General features: G+C 52.8%; 5 protein-coding genes across 5 annotated transcripts; 3 read left to right on the top strand and 2 right to left on the bottom strand.

Moving 5' to 3' along the window:
• Positions 1-662: 662 nt before the first annotated feature.
• N7458_005725 (glutamate decarboxylase) lies at positions 663-2,427 on the top strand (the record flags this gene model as incomplete). Its single annotated transcript, XM_056909107.1, has 4 exons — positions 663-901; positions 963-990; positions 1,088-2,253; positions 2,313-2,427. 4 exons carry the CDS (start codon positions 663-665, stop codon positions 2,425-2,427), a joined length of 1,548 nt encoding a protein of 515 aa, XP_056767725.1.
• A 370-nt stretch (positions 2,428-2,797) lies between these two features.
• Positions 2,798-4,198, top strand: N7458_005724 (MBL fold metallo-hydrolase; the record flags this gene model as incomplete). Its single annotated transcript, XM_056909106.1, has 4 exons — positions 2,798-2,982; positions 3,033-3,063; positions 3,151-3,281; positions 3,361-4,198. The coding sequence occupies 4 exons, from the start codon at positions 2,798-2,800 to the stop codon at positions 4,196-4,198; spliced, it is 1,185 nt and encodes a 394-aa protein (XP_056767724.1).
• A 1,047-nt stretch (positions 4,199-5,245) lies between these two features.
• On the top strand, positions 5,246-7,658 carry N7458_005723 (uncharacterized protein; the record flags this gene model as incomplete). Its single annotated transcript, XM_056909105.1, has 2 exons — positions 5,246-6,506; positions 6,571-7,658. 2 exons carry the CDS (start codon positions 5,246-5,248, stop codon positions 7,656-7,658), a joined length of 2,349 nt encoding a protein of 782 aa, XP_056767723.1.
• A 2,229-nt stretch (positions 7,659-9,887) lies between these two features.
• N7458_005722 (nitrilase) lies at positions 9,888-11,240 on the bottom strand (the record flags this gene model as incomplete). Its single annotated transcript, XM_056909104.1, has 2 exons — positions 9,888-10,694; positions 10,839-11,240. 2 exons carry the CDS (start codon positions 11,238-11,240, stop codon positions 9,888-9,890), a joined length of 1,209 nt encoding a protein of 402 aa, XP_056767722.1.
• A 1,005-nt stretch (positions 11,241-12,245) lies between these two features.
• N7458_005721 (putative choline sulfatase) lies at positions 12,246-14,084 on the bottom strand (the record flags this gene model as incomplete). The annotated part of the gene is made up of 2 exons (XM_056909103.1): positions 12,246-13,613; positions 13,674-14,084. The coding sequence occupies 2 exons, from the start codon at positions 14,082-14,084 to the stop codon at positions 12,246-12,248; spliced, it is 1,779 nt and encodes a 592-aa protein (XP_056767721.1).
• Positions 14,085-15,364: the final 1,280 nt, after the last annotated feature.

Genomic DNA, 15,364 nt, shown 5'->3' with positions numbered 1-15,364 from the left:
TTTAAGATATGGGATACATAGAATCGGCCCAGACCCGGTCCGATAGAAATTGGGGAGTCGCGTCACAGCTTGATGGATGCCAGCGTGTACCGGAATATCATTGAACAATTTGAATGGACAATCATTGATGAAGTTTCATCGAGGCTAGTCGAATCCACACCGCTAGTCTAGGTCGACGTGGCGCCAGTGGCTGGATAGTCGTCAGGTAGAAGGAGGATACCAATTGAGGACCCGTGGCTGAAAGTCGTGGAGACTCTGGAGAGGGGCGCAAGAGGGGCAGATCGGATGTATCGGGACGAGGATCGTCACTCTGCCAAGCTTTGACCAAGCTTTGTCGTTGAGGGGAGACTGACCGAAGCTTGTCAATGGTTTGATTGGCAGGCCAGAAAGAATAATTGACCAAGGGGAAGCGGGTGGTAAGCGAGAGGGCGACTAAGATGAAACAGGAGTGGGATAGTTCAAGAGGTCAGTGTGTTGGTGGTTGTTGTGGCAGCTGAAGAAAGGAGTGGATGGCTGGTTGGCTGCGTCATGGTCCCCGCACGTGTTGCTGCTCCCCCAGCTTGACACGCTCTTCTTCTTCTCTCCTGTTTGGAATTCTCCTCCCTAGTTTTCTTCCTCCTCTATATCCTCCATTCTCCAATTCCTCTCTCCCATTTGCAATCATGGTTTTTCTCACTTCTGTGAAGAACGACGACCAGGTCTTCGACCCCAAGTCCCATTCCATTGATTCCATCCCTGCCCCTCAGCCCGACGAGGATGACTTCTACACAAATGTCTACGGTAGCCATTTCGCTGCCGACCACCTGCCTCAGCATGAGATGGCGGAGCAAGAGATGCCTCGCCAGGTTGCAGCTCGTATGATCAAGGACGAGCTCAGCTTGGATGGCAACCCCAAGCTCAAGTAAGTCGCGGTCGATGCTACCCATGCGGGGTATGAAGAATGGGCTGACCCTTTCCTGCAGCTTGGCCAGTTTCGTCACCACCTACATGGTACGATCCCAAACACTATTATGGAGACAGACAGTCACCACAATGACCCAAGAGATCCAAAATCATTAATGCGAAGCGTCAATGCTTCTTTCTATAGGAAGATGAGATCGAGCAAATCATGACCGAGGCCTTTAGCAAGAACTTCATCGACTACGAGGAGTATCCGCACTCTGCGGAAATCCAGAACCGCTGTGTCAACATGATTGCCCGTCTTTTCAACTGCCCGACCGATGCCCGGGATGAGAATGCCATGGGAACCTCGACCATTGGCTCCTCCGAGGCGATCATGCTTGGCACTCTGGCCATGAAGAAGCGCTGGCAGAACAAGCGCAAGGCCGAGGGCAAGGACTACTCCCGCCCTAACATTGTCATGAACAGCGCCGTTCAGGTCTGCTGGGAGAAGGCCGCCCGCTACTTCGATGTCGAGGAGAGATATGTTTACTGTACCGAGGAGCGCTACGTCATCGACCCCAAGGAGGCCGTCGACCTCGTAGACGAGAACACCATCGGTATCTGCGCTATTCTTGGTACCACCTACACTGGTGAGTACGAGGATGTCAAGGGAATCAACGATCTCCTGGTCGAGCGCGGTATCGACTGCCCGATTCACGTTGACGCCGCTAGTGGTGGCTTCGTCGCTCCCTTCACCGTGCCCGATCTGGAGTGGGATTTCCGCCTTGAAAAGGTGGTGTCCATCAATGTCTCCGGCCACAAGTACGGTCTGGTCTACCCCGGTGTGGGCTGGGTGCTCTGGCGATCCCCCGAGTTCCTGCCCAAGGAGCTGGTGTTTAACATCAACTACCTGGGTGCCGACCAGGCCAGTTTCACCCTGAACTTCTCCAAGGGTGCCTCACAGATCATTGGACAGTACTACCAGATGATCCGCCTGGGCAAGCATGGCTACCGCTCGATCATGGTCAACCTTACGCGCACTGCAGACTACATGGCCGACCAGCTGACGGAGATGGGTATGATCATCATGAGCCAGGGTCGCGGCAATGGTCTGCCCCTGGTGGCCTTCCGCCTGCCGCCAAACCCGGAGCGCGTGTACGATGAGTTTGCGCTGGCGCACCAGCTGCGCGAGCGTGGTTGGATTGTTCCCGCGTACACGATGGCCCCGAACAGCAACAAGCTGCAGCTGATGCGTATTGTTGTCCGCGAGGATTTCAGCATGAACCGCTGCGACAGTCTCATTATCGATATAAAGCTGGCTCTGCAGACGCTCGAGTCTATGGACCAGTCCATGATGGCCAAGTACAAGACGTACGTTCCCCAGAATCCGTCTCTGTTATTAGTGGATCTTCCAACTGACTCCAATCTAGGCACATGGTTGCCCACCGTGCTCACCCACACCGCAAGGGCCACTCCCACGCCGGCTACCACCATGAGAGGCACTCGCTGCAGGGCAAGAGCGGCAAGTCGCACGGCGTCTGCTAAGGGATTGATGCGGGTCATCGTTGAACTTGTTATTTCATTCCACCACTCCTTGTCAAACCTGTCAATCTTGTTTTTCTGTCAGAGCTTCACAGACTGAATCTCGAGATGATATGTGTCTGGGCCAGATACGGCGCAGCCCTGTTGATGCAACGCTCGTCTGTCTGCCATTGAATGTATGTCCTTCACATAGCAAAATGTCCGTTACGATTATTTGATTTGATTTGGACCACGATCCACGAACTATGAACTATGGTCCTTTGAGATGTTATCCGTGACGTCATGTAGACGCGAACCCTTGAGCCCCATGGTGGTGTTATATGAATGGATCCTACCCTCAACCTCATTTGCAAACCACCGCGTTACTTTTGAAATGACCAAACATCATGCAGCGCATCTTCATCGATCCTACAAACGAACAACCTCCGACGCGCGATCTCCCCGGGCAGTTGTTTTGCCGGATACACTCCCACCAGCCAAGGACACGAAACAGCACCCCACTGATCTGGGAAATGAGAATGCTTCGTTATTCTTTGTTGGGACGGCGACGGTGATTATGTTTGTTAGATCTGATTTCTATTTGAGAGTATGAATGCTAATGGATGCAGAGAATGGGCTGGGATTCGGATTATGACTGATGTAAGTGGCTATACCTGGTATACCCGAGTATACTTTTGGTACCACTCGAGTGTCCATCCAGATAATTTCGTTTACTAACCTCCACAGCCCAACTTTCTTCATGCCGGTGACCATGCCCAATTTGGCGCAGGCGTTTCCAGCGAGCGGCGCACTAATCCGGCTGTCGAGCTGCACGATCTACCTCGGATTGATCTTGTTCTTTTATCGCATTATCACGGGTGTGTACTTCCTCCATTCACTTCAAACTATCCCATGACTGCCATTACGAATTATAGAAGCTTAACTAATTGCAAATAGTGACCACTTCGACCAAAAAGTGGAAGCCTCCCTCCGCCGCGATATCCCCATCATCACCAACCCCCACGCCCGAGTCCAACTCACCAACAAAGGCAGCGAGTCCTTTACCAATGTCTCCGCCCTGGCCCCCTTTGAGACGGGCCTGGTCGAGATTGGCGGTACCGGCGGCGTGAAACGACCACTGCTACGCATCACGGGCATGCCGGGCAGACACGTACCCAGCAATGCGGTAGTTGGGCTACTTAATAAAATGGCCAACGCAGTGAGTGGCACGTCCTTTTACCACAGTAATCCCACTCCTCTTAAAAGACATCAATTTCCAACTCTCGTTCTTTCTTTTCTAGATCCCCCCACAACAGGCTGGATCCTCGAACTCGGCACCAGCGCCGACACCCACGATCCCACCGACTTCGCCCCAGGCTACCGCATCTACATCACGGGTGACACGCTCTTCACCGAAGACCTACACGCCATCCGCGAGAAATACACCGCGACCGACAACCCGATCGACCTCATGCTAGTCCATCTGGGGGGGACCATGATCCCCTCGCCCGCGTTCTCCCCGCTGTCGTTCATGGTCAGCATGGATGCGGCGCAGGGTGTGCGATTGATGAAAATGGTTGAGCCGGGAGTGACGATTCCGATTCATTATGATGATTACGAGGTTTTTGCGAGTGGGGTGGCGGAGTTTGAGGGGGAGGTGGGGAGGGAGAAGGTGGACGGGGGTGGGGTGGTTATTTTGGAGAGGAGGGAGGCGTTTGAATTTCGGGTGCGAGGGGAGGTTGGGAGGATGAGGGAGGAGGAGGCGTATTTTGGGGGTGGGCGGAGTAGTCCTTGAGGGATGATATTGGCGATGATGGGATATTGCAAAGGGGTTGAAGTATGAAGTATAGAGGAGAGGATGGATGACAAGAGTATATGTACGGCCACAAAATTGAGACTAGCCACTCCCGAATTGGATTAGATTTATCTATAGATTGTACTGTAATTGACCATTCAATTATGATCGTTTCAAAGGAGTTTCAACTCTTGTGATCGTCTCCTCGTGATACCACTCGGTACCCCGTGGTATATGTTCGTATACAAATAAGGTCCTGCCGCGCATCATATACGTTGTTCTGCATGCTGCAATCTGCGATCCATCACAATTGGAAGATCTCAAAAGAGATGCAAGATCGCGGATCTTGGTTTCCGGACCAGGCCCGTGTTTCTCGTCGCTTTTCTGAATTTACGAGATTCCCGGGAGGCTGTTAGCTCTCCAGCTGGGGTTCTGGTGCTTATTTGCCTTTGGCCCCCACTGGAACTCACGGGCTCCTCGTCCCAATACGAGGCTGCGGCCGGCTGTTCTTTGTAGGGGCTCGGGCCTCGTTCGTCGAGACTCCTCGTCTGGTATGGACCTCGTCGACTATGGACGAGTAGACTGGGACTCGGACTCTCACAGGCTCTGGACTAGCGTGCTGGATCATTCAGCCCTCTTTCCCTCAATCTGATCTCAATGTGATTCTCTTTCTCTCGTTCATCGCCTCACATTCCGAAGACTCCACCCTCTCGTTCCTCCTCCTCCTCCTCCTCGTAAACTCCTTCTCGTGGACCACGATCCTGACGGATAAAATTAGAACCCTCTTGCCCAATCGTCATTCACGGCCGATCCGCTCAACCCTCCACTTTCGTTCAGCCATCCCGTGCGTTGGTTCTGCGTGGACAGCCACACCCCCCCCCCCCCTCCCTCCCTCGCTCTCGCGCGCGCGGTCTCTCCACCGTGGACCCTGACCGTCCGCTGCTTTTCTTTTCCCACTCCTGAATTATTCCTTGGGATTGTGGCTCATGGACCTTCGACGTGGCCCTTGAACCGTGACCCGGAAGACGTGAAACTTGAACCAAAGTCATGCCCCTCTTCAGGAATCGAAAGTCCAAGTCTCCGTCCCATCCCTCCACCCCGTCCCCTCCGTCGCGAGATCCCAGCTCCGTCGAACAGCTGCTGGTCCACCCCGCGTTTGGGACTCCGCCGGCCCCCATCAACAATAACCACAATAACCACAACAACCACAACAACATCAACATCAACATCAACAACAGCAATCCTCGTCTCGAAGACTACACGGACCATCGCAGCTCCGATTATCGTCACAACTACGACGGATCCGGCTCAATCATCTCCACTACCACCGACTTACCTCAGCCACAACCCTCACATCAGCGGCCACCTCAGCTTCAGGAACCCACCCAATTGCCCTCCTCCTCCTCGCTGCATCGTTCCCAGAGCCAGCGTCAGCGTCCCCTGCAACAACGCGACCGACCGACTGTCAGTGTGGTCCCCCCTGAAGAGCCCCCGCCTCGTCGTTCCAAAAAGAGCTTGTTCGGGCGACCCCCGTCCGGTTTCCTCGACCGCAGTGTTTCCGTCAAGGGGAAGTCCATCTCCCTTCCTATTTCCCATCCCAGCTCTCAGCCCACCTCACCGCAGCACTCCCTGGGCCCGACCGACGAGGAGCAGTATCATCATCCACCGAGCTATTCGGACAACTCGTCCCCGATCTCTAATCGTCCTTCGTATGAACCGCGGGCGGTATCGCTAGCCTACCACCAGCAGTACCACCAGCAGCAGTTTCAGCGAACGTCGCGAGACAATCTCGAGTGGCCCCTACAGCAGCATCAGCAGCAATTGCAATTGCATCACCGCGCTCTCCCATCCCCTCTCGAACGCTCCAACACCGATCCAAGCTTCCTCGAGCAACCCTCTGCCCGCCCATCCCCCACCGACGCGCCGCCCGAATCCCCCCGTTATACCCCAGATCACCCGGGCCATCGGAGCCAGCAGTCCCTATCACGGACCCAGGATCTGGTATTCAATTCCCGGCCCCCTTCCCGGCAGACTCTCGAGTCCCTTGCCCCAGTCTGTCCGCAAATCTCTCCTGACGCCATGCAGCAGGCTTCCACACAGGTGCCACCATCCCAGAGTCAGCCGCAGCAGCAGCAGCCTCCATCGACTTCACTCGCGAACGAACGGGCCCCGGGCGATTCGAAGCGACAGGATAGTACGGTTCAGACCATGCCAGAACCGGGACGGGGCACTCCAACCGGGTCACGGACAATCGAAGACCCCGGCGAGATCGATGTGCGGGCATTACTGCAGAAGCATGAGGAATTGCGTGAGTCTTCACCACTGATGCTGTGTTTGAGGAAGGAGGGAACCCATGCTAATTAAAAGGATAGAGACTAAATACTCCAAGGTGAAGCGGTACTACTTTGACAAGGAAGCGCAGGTGCAGCATCTTCAGAATACAGTGGCCCATCAGCGCATGGCCGTGTCTCGCACCGTATTAGACGATAATGAATACGCCAACCGGTTCACGCGATTGGATGGTGCTATCAAGGACCTGGCCTTTTCGGTGCGAAAGGACTGGCGTGGTATCCCGCCATGGCTGCACGGTTTGGTCACGGATGATGCGACCGACGTGGGTACCAAGGAGATGACGGCAGTAGGGCGAGCCGTGATCAGTCGGTGGTTAGTGGAACAGGTCTTTCAGCGACATTTCCATCCCGCCCTGGACCCAATCCTGAGCATTCAACTGAAGAGTATCGAGATGAATCTCCGAAGACAGCAGATGCGACCGTCTACGGATGAAGACCGCGAGAATTCGATCGTGCGGCTTTCCAACTGGCGCCGGACAACCTTTGACGGACTCGGTGATATGCTTTCTACTCCGGCTGCTCATGAGCACCGTGCAGAGCTGGTTGAACGTTTGATCGCCGAGCTTGCTTCTTTCCTGAGCGGTCACTTGCATGATCCAGCCTTGCCAGGCTTGGAGGCTAGCGTGCGGATGATCATCGAGAATACCATCAACATCGCGGAGAAGATCCCACTTGAGGCCCGCGATGTCTGCGTGGAGTACTTCCCACCCAACATCTCCTTTGTGGAAGGGTACATGAAAGTGGAAAGCGGACTGCCACCACTCTCTCATCAACCCCCACCACCAGCAGACCCAGAGGCGGATGACTCTGCGGCTGTCGAAGACGACTCCTCGCCTGCTTCCAACTCGACCGGACCCGGAGATATCGGGACAGCACCCGCACACAGGCCGCAAAAGAAGTCTGTCTTTGGAGCACTCATAGGCCGTAAACCCGCCGGTCCGGTTTCATCCCGTCCCTCTCCCGGGCCAGCACACGATGAAAAGCCCGCCGTGGCGGAGGAACGCGAGACCCAGCCACGGATACGCTTCGCAGCCTTCCTGACGGTGGAAGTACGCGGTAAAGGTCCATCAATGGTTCTAGTCAAAGCCCCCGTATGGATGATGGAGTGAGGCGTCCACCTGAACAGGCAAGCAAGAGTGGCACAGTTGACAGCGAGTGAGGAATCCAAACCTGAAGAGCGGAGGAAAACGCAGTTGTACATAAAACGCGGGAGTGTCACATTCCGCCTGGTAATGACGACCACGATTGATAGCATTGATATCCCTTTCGTTTTGTTGTGTTTGGGGCACCGATGATCTGGTTCTCTCCTTTTTTTTTTTTTTTTTTCTTTGGATATATAGTGTATAGGAGGGTGGAGGGTGAATCGATGTTTTTGAAGTATTTTCAACAACTTGGGATAGTCAGTATCCTTCTATGGCTTGGGAGATTTCCAAGGTTGAAGTAGGACAAGTACCTGAAGGCTCAGGTGTCCCCTCCCTCTAGACATCTCTTAAACCGGAGATACTGCTCGACAGTACCAGGCGAGACTACAGGGCTTTCAGATACGAAAAAGGTGATGTCTTCCGGACGAATGGCGGCGTGTAGCCATTCCTGCTATAGATAGTCTATCACAAGCTTGAGATGCATGTATATTATTGAGCTTCGTTTATACCCTGCATATCGGAAGCTACGTCCGTCTAACCAATCAACGAGCGAGGAGCGGACATACAGCATTTGCTAAACTTCCCAGCCGGAATCACCACCGTACGCAACCTCTACTCAATAAACGAATTACACTCTGTACCAGCACCCTTCTATAGGCGGGAAACCTCCCTCCCTTACAAATACTACAGCCGTACAGCACTTGCAGTCCCACTTTACATACCATTCTTAGTGTCTCTGTCTCCACACTTGGCACAACTGGCTCTGACAGAATAATGATGTAATTACAATCCAGTCCGATCCGGGACAGGACAAGATCGAGAGTAAATCGAGATCTTCTTGCTTTATTACAGTGGCCCTGATGCGATTGGGACCCCTTGGTGGAAGTACTTAAATATCATCCTCCTGTGCTGTTCGCTCCAGATTTGATATTCCAAACAACACCCTAATATCCACTATGAACGTCAACCGTCTATCCTCTATGCACTCGGGACTCCCGACTCAAGCGCAAACTACCCGTGGCTTCCGTCCGGTATATTCAAGTCAGAAACGATTCGCTGCTACGGAGGCAGGTAACAAAGGAGGAGCTACTCGTTTGTATGCATCCCGTCGATCTATCCTGCCGATCTATCGAGACACATCTTGTTTTATGACCGACTAACGCGTACGTTATAGATTGCTAGTCGCCCTTGCACTCGGAGTCCCAGCAGCATTCTACCTTTCACAAAGAGGGAATATGAGTATGAGCGAGTCCCATCCCAAAATCCCAGCCAGAAGAAAAGTATTACTGGAATCACAAATCTAACCGACATACACCCAGACACACCAGATATAAGACAACCGAAGAGTTCAAGTTCAAGTTCAACCCACGACGAGGTCCGTACACCCACCAACCACCAACCACACTTATCCCACAAATCACATAAGCCATAAACCTATCATCACTTAGGTACATTCTAACTAATCCATCACAATTCCAGCCCCGAGGGATGGGTCCACCGCGTGGACCGAATAGTATATCTGCTAAACAAGAGGGTCTGTCAAATGCGGATACGATGAATCCGTATGTCAATGAACCTGGTAAGAGTGAGAAGGGGGAGGGGGAGACGGATACGGTGAAGGTAAAGGGGACTGTGAGGGTTGATCGGTCGCAGGTGTGAGATTGGTAGGATACGAAGAGGGGGTTGTATGATTATTAAAATTTTGTAAAGGATTGGTGGTGGCTGTTGAATTTTGAATTTTGAATGTTTGAAGTTTGTTTGAGAGGGTGGTAGTTCTTTTCAGATGGAGTTCTATTTGGACTATGAGATAATCTTAGATACCGAAAGTACTTAAGGACAAAAGCGGTTGATGGGGTTGTCTGGACTGGAATTAGTCAGTTTTGATGGATGAAATAGGCCCCGTATCTTCTATCTAGGTAATCGAAACTCCAGAAATGCAATGTGGAATCCCTGACAGTGCATGTCCCTGGAAGGAATCACAGCTTTTGACGTAACAAGTCTAAGCATCCTTCCCGAGAAATAACTTAAAGTTCGACAAAGCAATCCAAAGGTTCAGATCTCACTACCTAAATCGAGCTACTCCATTTAACCGAGACCATCAGCACGAGGCTACCATAAAGACCTAATGCCAAATCATAATTCAATCATATACTCGATACTGTCCAACACGGCTATAACGCCCTTATACAGGCGGATTCAAATCCAACCCCTTAACACTAAACTTAAACGCATCACTCCTCGAATAACTCCCCGCAACATCCAAATCCAACCTCCCCGCTCACAATCATCCAGATCAATCTTCGAAATAGCCAATCCATTCCCAGCCGCAACGGCATTACTTCGCACCTCCGCTTCGACGGCAGACATACCCAAAGGCGCAATACTAACGCCCGCCTCATCGCTATCCGGTGCATCGTCCGTACAAACCTCCCACAACGGGCCGGCCAGGACGTCGCCAAGCGGTGAGATGATGCAACTTCCGCCGCGACAGACATACTCAGACCCTGATAAGATGTTCAGTTTTGATACCGATGTAGTTGTCTCACTGACCGGCTGATTCTCCGTATGAGTCGAGCATTGAGGCCAGGCAATTTCATGCGGTCCTTCGGGGGTGAATGATAATTTTCGCCCGCTAGGCATGCTCTGTATTTGTACCGGTGAGGCAACTTCTCCAGATGTTGGGACTTCACCTGTCTCCTTGGTTTGACATGTTATCCAGTCTGGCAATTCCTCGTTGCGAACACACTGGTTGGCGGAGAGCACGAAACATCGTCCTTCTTGGCCGACGGTGCGCATCAGTGATAACCAGGTATCGCGGTCATCTGCCGTGGGAGCGAGGTATATATTGACGTTTTGGGAGTAGAGACTCTGTCGGAGAAGAGGCATATAATTTTCCCAGCAAATGGCCACCGCTAGAGTCAACGGGATACCGTTGAGGGTGGTAGTAACCGCACGAAGAGTCGACGGCGAGCCCTGAGCCCAAATAAGACGCTCCGATCCGGTCTGTCACAAATACAAATCACCGAGTGTCAACACCACCCTTCTCCAACCTTCATCGAGATAGTGCAAAACATACCGGCATAACCTTCCTCCTCTTCCCCAACACCCCACGCGCAGGCTCAACATACAAAACAGAACAATACAAACTCCCCCCAGCCCTCTCCACAACGCCCACCACCAAAAAAACCCCAGTCTCCCTCGCAATTCTCTCCAAACACTCCCTCGTCCCATCCCCCTCCGCTCCTTTCCAGCCCCAACCTCCAACCTCCTCTCCACCCAGTCCGCCCCCGCTCCACCAGGCGTATCGCCCAGATCAACCGCCGCCTTGAAGTAGGCCAGGAACTGGTCGCGCCCGCGCGGGTCGCGGCTGCCCACGGCCGTACCGAAGGAGCATGTGCGTGGGTACCCGCCTAGATAGGCTTCTGGGAAGAGGAGGAGGTGCACGCCGCGGCGGGCGGCGTGCTGGGTGGTTCGTTCGAGGGCGGAGAGGGTTTGCGGGGTTGTTGGGAGGGTGCGTGATTGGGAGACTGCTACTGTTAGGGTGGGCATTGCTGTGGTAAAGAGGAGTTAATGCTAATTGTAGTTATTGGAAGTGGAAATGGACTGAAGATCTGAAGATGTTGTGGGGGAATGTCTTGTATAGCGATGGAGTGACGTGGAGAAGGTTCAATGTCGAGCTAAGACCAGCCGAGAACCGAGCTGCCCCGCGTGTGGGGAATCTGATAAAAAAAGTACCGACAGCAAACTCCGCAAACCGTCGAAAGTATCGGACTAAGCAGGCTACTGTACGGAGTACAGTAGTTAGTCAGTTACTTGGTACTGAGTAAGTTAGTAGTCAGACTTGCTTAGTTGGGCGAGTTTTATACTTTTCGCTTTGCCGCAGATGACATCATACACTGCTCATCTCTGGATGATACGGCCCGAGTGTAAAGTATGGTATACTTCGGCAGGACTACATCATTCATGCCAGTATCGAAGCTTAATATAATCAAATTCATTCTCATTCTCATTTTTACTAGCATATCATACTCAATCTGTCAGAATATCCACAACTTCAATTTCCATTTCCCTTCCCCATATTTCACCAAAGGGCAAGCACACCCAACCCGGGATTTAAGAACCAAAAAAAAATAAATAGAAAAAGGATATATACAACTAAAAAGAAAAAAGCCTGTATGCCCACGCGAGTTTGCAAAACACAGTACTTCACATTCAAGGTCAACCTGGAGATGCAAATTGCAAGTTCGTGGTCCAAGATAGAAAAAGTATGAACTGAGAAGGAAATCGTACTTCCCGGGTATAGCGCCTCGCTGATGAGATGATGTGAAGAAAAAACGGAAAAAGAGAAAACAGTGCCCAAAAGAAAAAATAACAAAAAGCAGGAAATGGCCATGCGGAATGCTTCAAACGCGATGAGTCGGGTCATGTCGAAATCAAGTCATCAATGCGGAAAAAGTAGATAGACGAAACAAGTACAACCGATGGGCTTGTTTTTGTACAGTCTTATCTTGGAATCAGATCAAACTGTGCGGGGAGAAGGAGTCATCTCCCACTTCACGCAGAGATACCCTTCGCAGTCGCAGCCTGCTGCAACACGCGCGGCCAGCGCGAGATCAGCTCGACATCATCGAGCACGCCCTTGCCTTGGTTACGCACATACTGCTTGCTCGGATCCACGCGCGGCTCGTAATCCCAGAACGAAGGTGTTCCCTGGATCAAGGCAGAGTACACCAGACGGCGCCGGCGCTGTGACCGAATAACATCCTGTCGGATAGCCTCCAGATCCCAACGGGTGTTGGTTTCCTCGAGGAAATAGGCCAGCAGCTTAGCTGGGTCGGTGGTGTCGGGCAAAGCTGTGAATTTGGCTGGGCTGGGGGTGCGAGGGGGTGTGGGCGAGGGGAAGGGGTACTGGGCTGAGGCGTCGCTGGCGCGTTGTGGGATGGGCGAGACGCGGGGGGTATCGTCGGGAGTGGGGAGGCTGGCTGGCACGCCGAGAGGGTTGGCGGGTTTGATGGTGGTGGTAGCAGGCTTGTGTGCTGAAGGGACGGGCAAGCCCGCGACCAGGTTGACCTTCTCCTCTGGGTCATTGACCAGGTCGAACAGCATGGGCGGGTCGATGGTCGAATAAATGAACTTCCAGCGGCCGCGGCGGATCATGACCAGAGGGGCCTGGGTGCCTTCGCCCATGTACTCGCCGTACACGGTGTCGGTGCGAGGGCCCTCTTCGCCGGTCAGGTAGGGAACCAGGGAGACACCGTCGAGCGGGAGACCCGGTACGAGAGGCGCACCGACCAGACCCGCGAACGTGGGCAGCAAATCCATGGTGGAAACATTCTCCGACACGCGCTTGGCAGCGAACTTCTTCGGAGCGTGGAAGAGCATCGGCACGCGAGCCGAGTTCTCGAACCAAGTCATCTTGTACCACAATCCGCGCTCGCCGAGCATGTCACCGTGGTCACCGGTGAAAACGATGATAGTATCCTCGTCCAGCCCGGTATCCTTCAGCACCTTGAGCAGCTTGCCGATGTTGGTGTCCACGTACGTGCAGGCCGCATAGTAAGCGCGACGAGCGGCGCGAATTCGCTCCTCGGGCATCTCCTTGCCGAGCAGATCGATACACTTGAGCACACGCTGGGAATGCGGGTCTTGCTGGTCGTGTGGGATGGCCCCGTTCTTGGGCAAGGGAATTTCGACATCCTCGTACAGATCCCAGAACTCCTTGGTCATGGCGTAGGGGTCGTGGGGGTGGGTCATGGAGACGGTCAAGCAGAAGGGCTGGTCGGTGCGGTGGCGCACGTGGTCGTACAGATACTGCTGGGATTTGTAGATGACCTCCTCGTCAAAGTCGAGCTGGTTCGTGCGCACGACGGGGCCGGCTTCCAGGACGGACGACATGTTGTGATAGTAGTCCAGGCGGATTTCCTAGACAGTTCAGTCAGCCGAATGCATCCAAATGAGGTGCTTGCAAGGAATAAGACTCACCGGCTCATCCCAATTGACCGACCAGCCATAGTCACCGGGATAAATGTCACTCGTCAAGCGCTGCTCATAACCGTGCAGTTGATCCGGACCGCAAAAGTGCATCTTACCCGCCAAGGCCGTGTGGTAACCCTCGCGACGCAGATAATGGGCGTACGTGGGCGTGTCGGCGGGCAGATCCGCGGCGTTATCGTATGCGCCAATCTTCGACGGCAGTTGACCGCTCACCATGACGAAGCGCGAGGGCGCACACAGAGGCGCATTGCAGTAGGCCGAGTCAAAGACGACACCCTCGCTGGCCAGGCGGTCCAAATTGGGGGTCTTAATGGGCGAGTTCTTATCATGCAGAGACAGCAATGGCGCGGCCATCTGGTCCGCCATGATGTAGAGGATGTTGGGCTTCTTGGTCGCCATGATGGAATTGCTAAGTATTTGTGCAATACGATTCAGAGGACGGCCCGATGAAGGGAGGAGGAGGGGGGCGGGGGAGGGAAGAGATGTCCAAGCCCGAATACAGTAGATTTAAAGAAGAGTAGAAGAGAAGAAAGTGTACCAAAGTTGGGGGAGGGAAGGGTAGATATATGAAGTCGCGAGCAATGGCGTATGTGGGGAACTGAAGCGGAAAAGAAAAGAAAAGAAAATAATAATAATAATAATAATAATAATAATAATAATAATAATGATAAGACCTGGGACCCAAAGAAGAAGTTGCTTTAGACAGGAGGGTGGTCCGAAAGAATACAAGATTTTCTATAGGCTGGACAGGAAGAAAATGGATCAGATTATGAATCTCGAAAGATGATCCCAAAAAAAAGAAAGAAAAAAAAAAGATGCACACAAAGTGTGTACGGCGCTTGTACGGAACAATTGCCGGGGTAGACCAAGCCCCAACATTGCGGAGCCCACCGAGGACGGTACGGAGTGTACGTAGTGTACGTAGTACAGAAGTACCGATGATGTATATATTCCTGCCTATCCAGCTTGATGGTATAGATTCTTGAAGTTCTATGCAGTCGAGTCTTCTCCGCATGACGAACTACTCCGGATTCGAGTTAGTCTTGCTGCATGGAAGATCAGGGGCAAAAAAAGAGAGGACTGACGTACGACCAAAAGGTGCAAGATGGCTTCATTCTGAAGTGCGATGGTGTGATTGAGACGGTGGAGAAATCCGAGTAAACCATGTCACGAGTGGTATTTGATGTATTTGATCCGTATTTTATCGGGGTCTGGTCAGGCACGCTTACGCACGATACGGAAGATACGGAAGTATATCGACCTTCCTGGAAGCATGAACCACCACCGAAATGGTGGATATCACTAGAAACACTGGATATCACTAATCCCCAAACCTAAAGGATATACCAGGTCCTCAGCCGATCAGCCTTGTTGAAGGGTCATGTGGTCTCCTAGACAAAGACCTGGGACTCGGTATCCAGCTCGAGGCACCCAGTCCGAACCATTCAGAATGCACGGGGAGAAGGTGCTAAAAGGTTCAAATCAGACGGAACACGCCAGCAGCGTGCTGAGCAGGAGTTGCCACCTGCAGTCGCAAGTGGGCTGGGGGCTTAGTTGTTCCCAGCTGCAACTGATGACCAGCAAAGGAGTAGCAGTCTAGCAACGATGAATAATGGACATAAATTACCATCCGTGACAGCTGTAATACACGCTGGCCAGCGTAAGATTGACCACCCCGA

The sequence above is a fragment of the Penicillium daleae genome (assembly GCF_028827525.1).
Source record: "Penicillium daleae strain IBT 16125 chromosome Unknown utg000005l_segment0_segment0, whole genome shotgun sequence".
NCBI classification, from domain to species: domain Eukaryota; kingdom Fungi; phylum Ascomycota; class Eurotiomycetes; order Eurotiales; family Aspergillaceae; genus Penicillium; species Penicillium daleae.
Note: the sequence above shows the minus strand (reverse complement) of the source record. Positions and strands in the feature narration are given on the sequence as shown.